At 32.1% G+C, this 9,575-nt stretch overlaps 1 protein-coding gene across 1 annotated transcript; it reads left to right on the plus strand.

Annotated features, from left to right (window-relative positions):
* The first annotated feature begins 3,979 nt into the window (after positions 1-3,979).
* Positions 3,980-8,989, plus strand: LOC114336852 (crustapain). The gene is made up of 2 exons (XM_028287240.2): positions 3,980-4,147; positions 8,644-8,989. The coding sequence occupies exons 1-2, from the start codon at positions 4,061-4,063 to the stop codon at positions 8,842-8,844; spliced, it is 288 nt and encodes a 95-aa protein (XP_028143041.1). The 5' UTR covers positions 3,980-4,060; the 3' UTR covers positions 8,845-8,989.
* The last annotated feature ends 586 nt before the right edge of the window (positions 8,990-9,575 follow it).

The raw sequence follows: 9,575 nt of genomic DNA on the forward strand, positions 1-9,575 counted from the left end.
TTTTTATGAAATTTTACATGTATATTCTAGCGGTCTGGGAATAGGATAATATGGAGTTTCATACCCGTACGTCATAAGGGGTGTTGCCCCCCCTGATATATTTTTTTAATTTTTGGAAAAACCGTTTTTTACTATTTTTATGAGATGTAGAAGCAAAAGATACATACAATCCTAAATTTTCAATTTTTTATCTCAGACCGTTATTTTTTAATAGCCATTTAAATATTTTACATCTATATATATAAAAGAAAGTCGATGTTGTGTTAGTTACACCATTTATAACTCGAGAACGACTGAACAGATTTTTATGAAATTTTACATGTATATTCTAGCGGTCTGGGAATAGGATAATATGGAGTTTCATACCCGTACGTCATAAGGGGTGTTGCCCCCCTTGATATATTTTTTTAATTTTTGGAAAAACCGTTTTTTACTATTTTTATGAGATGTAGAAGCAAAAGATACATACAATCCTAAATTTTCAATTTTTTATCTCAGACCGTTATTTTTTAATAGCCATTTAAATATTTTACATCTATATATATAAAAGAAAGTCGAGGTTGTGTTAGTTACACCATTTATAACTCGAGAACGACTGAACAGATTTTTATGAAATTTTACATGTATATTCTAGCGGTCTGGGAATAGGATAATATGGAGTTTCATACCCGTACGTCATAAGGGGTGTTGCCCCCCCTGATATATTTTTTTAATTTTTGGAAAAACCGTTTTTTACTATTTTTATGAGATGTAGAAGCAAAAGATACATACAATCCTAAATTTTCAATTTTTTATCTCAGACCGTTATTTTTTAATAGCCATTTAAATATTTTACATCTATATATATAAAAGAAAGTCGATGTTGTGTTAGTTACACCATTTATAACTCGAGAACGACTGAACAGATTTTTATGAAATTTTACATGTATATTCTAGCGGTCTGGGAATAGGATAATATGGAGTTTCATACCCGTACGTCATAAGGGGTGTTGCCCCCCTTGATATATTTTTTTAATTTTTGGAAAAACCGTTTTTTACTATTTTTATGAGATGTAGAAGCAAAAGATACATACAATCCTAAATTTTCAATTTTTTATCTCAGACCGTTATTTTTTAATAGCCATTTAAATATTTTACATCTATATATATAAAAGAAAGTCGAGGTTGTGTTAGTTACACCATTTATAACTCGAGAACGACTGAACAGATTTTTATGAAATTTTACATGTATATTCTAGCGGTCTGGGAATAGGATAATATGGAGTTTCATACCCGTACGTCATAAGGGGTGTTGCCCCCCCTGATATATTTTTTTAATTTTTGGAAAAACCGTTTTTTACTATTTTTATGAGATGTAGAAGCAAAAGATACATACAATCCTAAATTTTCAATTTTTTATCTCAGACCGTTATTTTTTAATAGCCATTTAAATATTTTACATCTATATATATAAAAGAAAGTCGATGTTGTGTTAGTTACACCATTTATAACTCGAGAACGACTGAACAGATTTTTATGAAATTTTACATGTATATTCTAGCGGTCTGGGAATAGGATAATATGGAGTTTCATACCCGTACGTCATAAGGGGTGTTGCCCCCCTTGATATATTTTTTTAATTTTTGGAAAAACCGTTTTTTACTATTTTTATGAGATGTAGAAGCAAAAGATACATACAATCCTAAATTTTCAATTTTTTATCTCAGACCGTTATTTTTTAATAGCCATTTAAATATTTTACATCTATATATATAAAAGAAAGTCGAGGTTGTGTTAGTTACACCATTTATAACTCGAGAACGACTGAACAGATTTTTATGAAATTTTACATGTATATTCTAGCGGTCTGGGAATAGGATAATATGGAGTTTCATACCCGTACGTCATAAGGGGTGTTGCCCCCCCTGATATATTTTTTTAATTTTTGGAAAAACCGTTTTTTACTATTTTTATGAGATGTAGAAGCAAAAGATACATACAATCCTAAATTTTCAATTTTTTATCTCAGACCGTTATTTTTTAATAGCCATTTAAATATTTTACATCTATATAAAAATTCGCCGGTCGCAGTGTTTGTTACCATACTCCTCCGAAACGACTTAACCGATTTTTATGAAATTTTGCAGGTATATTGGACTGTACTGGGAGTAGGTTGCTGTCTATATTTCATACCCGTATGTCATTAGGGGGTTGCCCATGACGCCGTAACTCTCACAATAATGACGTGAAAAATATGAAATTAAGTAGGTAGACTCCTTGCTGAATTCCGAGCAGAACCGTACTAAAATTTTTTGTCTAGCACAATCGGTGTCCGAAATACAATATCTCAAGCCGTAGGAATATTCTGAGGACAGAAGAAGAACGAGCGACAAATTTCATAGAAGAGAAGTGGCACAGTTTAACTTTGGGACTCAAATTGGGCAAAATATGAATTTTTTAATTTTGCGAAATTTTCAAAAAATATCTCTAAACGGAACCGTAAGCAGGAGAAAAATTCTGAGCACACGAAAAGAACAAGCAGCAAATTATAAAATTTTATTTAATTTTAATTCATTTTGTTTAATTTTATTTAGTTTAAGTATTTTATTTATTTTTGTTTATTTTATAAAATTTTATTTAATTTTAATTCATTTTGTTTAATTTTATTTAGTTTAAGTATTTTATTTATTTTTGTTTATTTTATTTTATTTCATTTTATTAAATTTTATTTATTTTTATTAGACTATATTTTCTTTTATTTAATTTTATTATTATTTTTTAATTTATTTATTATTTTTATTTAATTCTTTTTTAACTTTATTTAATTGTATTTAAGTTAATATGATTTTATTTATTTGTATTTAATTTTATTCAGTTTTTTTTATTTTTATTTACGTTTATTCAATTTCATTTAATTTTAATTTACTTCATTTACTTTTTATTTAATTTTAATTGAATTTAATTTTATTTAATCAACACCTATAGACTTGGAATCTCCCCGAACCTAATAATAAATAGATGGTTGTTTTGAATGTAGATATAATAAAGCTGTTATATTCATTATAAGATAAACAAATTTAAGATTGTAACTGTTGCACTACAAACTTTATTTTGTTACTTCTAACTAAACTTTATTATTTCAAACATCATGTGTAATTAATTAAAAATAATAATAAAACCTCATTCACATCGAGCATTTTTGTTTATTAATTACGAATTCCTTTTGTTAATTTTAAGTTTATTGTATACAACAGTTTGTTTTTATCTATTGAGGCAGTACGAAGTCTGCCGGGTCAGCTAGTAATTTTATATAACATAATTACATAAAGCGTTAGCACAAGGTTAATCAAAAACAAAGTGGGATAAACCTGATATTTTCGCATTTAATGATGTAACCGTGAGTCACTTCTGCTAATAGACCTGGATCCCGCGTACCAAAAAAAAGTTGATTAATAGCAAGCTGAAAATTTGTTAATAGCTTAACGGTGTCTAGTCGGACAAACTTTGATATATGGGAACACTGAAAGTTTTAGTCGTGGAACAGGTTAAAAATTTGGAACGTCAGACTACGAAAACGTTCCATGTATTTTGTCGGACAGAACTTCCATTTGATTTGTTACCCTTTCATTAAACTCTCATGCAAAAATCAGACTGGTATTTATCACCAACTGGGCATTTTAATGAGTGGAACACGAAGAACATGTCAAATGACAGGAATCATGTTGGTTAGTAATAGCTGTCTGATTTTTTCATGAGAGTATAATGAAAGGGTAACAAATCAATTGGATGTCCTGTCCGACAAAATACATAGGACGTTTTCGTAATTCGACGTTTCAATTTTTTAAACTGTTCTAGAATTAAAACATCCTCTGTTCCAGTGTTCCCGTACATCAAAGTTTGTCCGACTAGACACCGTTAAGCTATTAACAAATTTTAAGTTTGCTAATAATCAACTTTTTTCTGGTACGCGCGATCCAGGCCTATAAAATAGAATATTTAATACAAATGTATTCAGTATTTAGACGTATACCTGATTCAAATCTCTCATTGTTTTGTTTTTTCTCGCACTCGCAAGTTCAAGATGTTTTTCAAATACTTTTTATTTTTGTTTGCGGTCGTTGTCATCGCTCAAGCGTTGACGGATGAAGAAGAATTCGACAATTATAAGGTAGGTGTAAATAGTTTCTAAATAGAAGTATTTTTATTGTTTTAGTTTTAATCTAAAATTTTTAGTGTTAAATAACATAGATGACGCGTTTGGTTCTTTCTGTTCATTTGCATACCTATCACTTTGAACCATGAAGGACGTTTGTGATTGTTAATATTTTGAATCATTGTAATCTTTAATCTTAGGTTGTCTTGTCAGTTAAAACCTTGTGCTTAATTTTTATTTAACAAAATATGAAAAAATCGATTTTTTTTGCTTTTTGTGTTCATATTTTCGGTTATACCTAAGAGAGATATTGCTTCGGCAAAAAAAATTATAGTCCAAGTAATGAAGCTTAAAATAGGATAAAACCTCGCAATTTTTACAGAATGGATCGATTTGCTTGAAAATTTGAGAATAAGTAGTGGATAGTCCAAGGATCAAAATCTATATGAGGCCGAAAGGCGCTTTTACCCTGGGGGTGGTTGCCAAATGCCAACCCACCTCGGGGTGGAAATTTTTTATTTTACTTTGACCGCAAAAGTTGATAAACACATTCATTCTAAGCAAAAAATGTCCTATACATTTTTTGATAAAATTAATAGTTTTCAATTTATTCCGTATCGAAAGTGTTAGTTTTATATCGAAAAAATGTTTTTAATCAGTTTTCTGCTAATAACTTAAAAAGTTTTCGTTTTATCAAAACAACTTTGCACAACAGAAATGTAACTTTGAAAAAGTAAATAAAACCGTTTTTTAATTTTCTTGAAGACCAATAGTAATCGAGCTATACTTTATTATGTTAGCTCTTCTTTGTCAAATGCTAAATATTGTAGTTTCAAAGTCAAAAGACGCGAAAACTATGCATTTTTCGAGGGCAGCATACAAGTATTTAGGATGCTGGGTGAATGAAAAATGTGACTTATCACAGGAAATCAAATGCAGAATAGAGCAAGCGAGAACATCATTTAGGAAAGTGCAAAAGGTACTAACTAACATAGAGCTACAACTTACGCTAAGAATACGCTTATTACACTATGTGTTCAGAATTTTGTTCTATGGAATGAAAGCATATGGATTCTCACGGAAACAATGTGCAAGAGGATCGAGGCTTTTGAAATGTGGGCTTACTGCAGAATATTGATTGTATCGTGGATGAACAGAGTAACAAATCAAGCAGTAATGCGGCGGTTAAACAAAGAAAGAGAAGTACTGAATATCATAAAAAAAAGAAAACTAGTGTACTTTTTCCACGTGATGAGAAATCCGAAATATGAAATGCTACCTGTAATTATCCAAAAAAGATGGAGGAAAAGCGCGGTCCCGGTCGCAGAAAAATATCCTGGCTTAGTAACCTCCGGCAGTGGTATGGAGTGAGCACCACGACACTGTTTAGGTCAGTTGGGGACAAGAAAAAGTCATGCGACCGATTGCCAATGTTCTGGGGGGACAAGGCACTTAAAGAAGAAGAAAATCAGAAATATTTAATTATTATTATTTTACGCAAAACTTGTCGACGTCGCGGATCGCTTCTACAGTGAAACTATCCACAAAAACATTGAAGCGGTTGCCGATCGGCTGAGTGCTCTGTGCCGTAAGTCAGTGTTTCCCAAAGTGTGGGTCGCGACCCCCTGGGGGGTCGCAATGAGGTACTAGGGGGGTCGCCGGAAATTTCCAAAATAAGACAAAAACACTACTTTGTTAAATCATGTATTTTTATTTTAATAAAGCCGTAAATAAAAATTAACAATTAATTATCAAACGAAACATAAAACTAAATATTAAAAGTCCTTAAAAGTAAAAGAAAAAAATAAATAGAGTAAAATATTACAATGTTAATGATACCCATGCTCCTGTTTTTTTGAAACTAGTCTTTCAAATCTAGGCTGTGTATTTGAGACACACACAATTATATCGTTTTCAAGTACGAGACGATTTCTCACTTTTGTTTTAATGGCAGTCATAGACGAGAAACTTAACTCACATAAATATGATGTTACAAATGGAACCAAACATTTTACAGCTTAATTCGCCAACTGAGGGTATTCCTGCATCTTTTTGGTCCAAAATTCGTCCGGGTTCTGGGAAAAAAATTGGAGCTTCAACATTCCATCACTTGATATTTCAATAAGTTGTTCTTTCATGTTTATTGGTATTTCAGCATGTTGAAAGGAATCGGCTAAAAACGGATTCAGTATCCATCTGCAACTGTCGTAACTGTTTTGAATTTCTTCGGGGAAATAATCACAGAGCTGTTGTTTTAAATTAAGCAAAGTAACTTGCATGCCTGCATAAACTTGTTCAAAATTTGTAGCACTGTAACATACATTTTCTATTATTTCCTGAACGCACTGGAATGAATCGAGCTGCTTTTTGCCAAGTGAAGTTGACCATAAATCGATTTTTCTTATAAACCCCTTAATTTTATCTGTGGCTGTAATTATATTAATGTCGCGACCTTGCAAATTACTGTTCAAAATATTTAATTGTTCGAATATATCAGCAAGGAAACCTAGTTTCAAAAGCCAAATAGGATCGGAAAATTGATTTTCATATGGGGACTTCTCATCTTTCAAATACATTAAAAGCTCTGCTCTTAAGTCAAATACTCTTTTTAAGACGTTGCCCCTTGAAAGCCACCTTACTTCGGTGTGATAAAGAAGATTTTGAAATATAGCACCCATGTCTTCGCAGATTTTTCGAAAAATACGGGTCTGTAAAGCTTTTCCTTTAATGGAATTTACAACTTTAATGATGGATTTCATAACAGTACATTTCAGGAGGTAAAGCTTTTGACGCCAGAGCTTCTCGATGTAAAAAACAATGTCTCCATGTGGCATTAGGCATTATTTCTTGTAATCTGACGACAAGACCAGATTGATGTCCTGTCATAGCTTTAGCGCCATCTGTGCATATAGCAATACATTTTCCCCAGTCAATAACATATTTACTTGTGCGTTTCACAAAACTGTCGAATAAACATTTTCCAGTGGTATTGGTCTCCAATGGGGAACAAAATAAAATATCTTCTTGAATGCCATTATTTGTATCATATCTTACAAACGTAATAAATTGGGCACAGTTAGATATATCCGTGGATTCGTCCATTTGAAGAGAGAAGTACGTGCATTTATTAAGATTTTCCACAACTTGCGCTTGAATATCTTCTGCCATATCACTAATTCTTCTTTGGATAGTATTATTTGACAGAGGTATTGTTTTTAACTTTGCAGACTCTTTTTCACCAATCATTATATGTACCATTTCAACAGCTGCTGGCAAAATCAGATTTTCAGCAATTGTGTGCGGATTACTAGTTTTGGCAACGCGATAAGCAACTTTATAACTTGCTAATAATGCTTTTTCGTTAGTAGTGGTTGCCAATTGAAAAGTATCTTGTTGTTTGTGAAGGACGTTCAGCTTTCTTTCAAAGAATTCTACGGGTTTGTCTTTTTTATCTGGATGTTTGCTATTTAAATGTCGAAGTAACTTTGATGGCTTCATGCTTTCGTTTGACAATACTTCTCCACAAATAACACATTGGGTTTATTGGAAATAATGGTAAAACCATATTTAAGATATTCATCACTGTAAAGTCTGTTTTTCTTTTTATTACTGCCACTTTCAGACGTAGATGGTTCTGCACTTCTTTTTAAAAACTTATCCATAATTTGTAATTTATCGTAGACGTAAATACGTAAACGGGAATACGTAAGTCGCAAAATATTTACTCATTACTTAATACCGCTGCATTCGCCACAACGTGCTGTTTCGAACTGAGGTCTCATTGCACATCGCCGCTTATATAAAGCCAAAACGAGGCTACGAGAACGTTCCAGAGTGCCATCTAGTAGCGAAGTAAGGAGTAGAGCCTTCGCGAATATCATGGAAAAGTATTGCGATGTAGACACAAAGATGTCGCGGTGTACAATGTGCAGTCGACTTTTTATTATTTATTTTTATTGTAAATGCTAGTCTGGCAGAAGTACTACTAGTGTACTAGTGGGACAGATCGCAATTATTAAAATAATTGTTGAATTTTTTAAATGTATTTAGTTTGAATTTAAACAGTAAAGTAAAATAAAATTTGAGAAACCATCAGTTGTAAATTAGGCACGCTATTTTTGTCGCTATTTTGGGGTGGGTGATTAGTAGGGGGGTCGTGAACAATTTTTTAACAAAAAGGGGTCGCGCTTTAGATAAGTTTGGGAAACACTGCCGTAAGTAATTGAAATCTGCTAGCGCCCACAGTATGTTCGCGTCTATTCGTATTCTGGTTCATCTGTAGCTATGGCATAAAAAAGAACTAAGTTCTGGAGTATTTTTTCCGTGTTATTGAATCCTAGGGGTGGTTAGTAGACTGAAATATCTTACAAATATTGTCTAATACATCTAGGCTTCGCGACGCATTTATAACTCGTTTAATAATTGAATAAAAACCTTTCCTTCTTATTAGTTTTGTGTAAAACACATTTTTTATGGATATCTCAAATATCTCAACTTTTCTTTGTTTTCAGAAAAAATTTAACAAATCGTATGACACTCCAGAAGAAGAACAGAAACGATTCAAGATCTTCCAAGACAATTTGAGATTCATTGAAGATCATAACCAAAAGTACCAACGTGGAGAAGTTTCTTCAACAGTTGGAGTTAACCAGTTTGCTGATCAGTCAAAAGACGAATGGGCCAATAGGAACCACGGACTTAAAATTGATTAGAGTCGTATTGTTTCTGTTGTAGGATTAAAGATAATAACAATGTGAAAATATTTTAAAAGTTGTTAGTTTAAATGCCGTTTTAGCATTACTGTATTTAAAAACCTGTTTTTAAAATAATTTTAAAAATAAAGCATTCTTAATAGGTTTTTGTTGCTTGTTTTAATATTGTAGTCTTTAGTATATGCTGAAAATGGACCTCAGGCATCCTTGATGATGTCCTTAAATCTGTGGAAAAGAAAATGTAATGGCATGAGAATCCCTCTCAATGACGAGACAACACTATACACTTTATGTTTCGCTGATGCTCAGGATCATGACGACTTGAGTTACATGATGCTTAAGTTAATAGAAGAATATAACAAATGGGGTCTCGACGTGAACATTAAGAAAATTATTAGAGAACATTAAGTGTTGAAGGGACAAAGCAGTCCTTTACATTAGACGGACAATGGGGTAGAAATTAAACACTGTGATGAATACAAGTATATGAACATGAAGATAACAAGATGGAACACTCGATGCTGCTATAAAAGACATAAACATACAGAGTAGAAAAGCCATAGCTATGATGAACGGCATTCTGTGGGACCAAACAATATCTAAAGCGAACAAACAACTCATATACAATACCATACTTAAAAGTGTAATCACATATGGCAGTGGCAATGAAGTTTGGCCACTGAAACAAAGGATAGAGAAAATGTTACTAGTGACAGAAACGGACTTCTGGA

Source organism: Diabrotica virgifera, chromosome 9 (assembly GCF_917563875.1).
Source record: "Diabrotica virgifera virgifera chromosome 9, PGI_DIABVI_V3a".
Lineage (NCBI taxonomy): Eukaryota > Metazoa > Arthropoda > Insecta > Coleoptera > Chrysomelidae > Diabrotica > Diabrotica virgifera.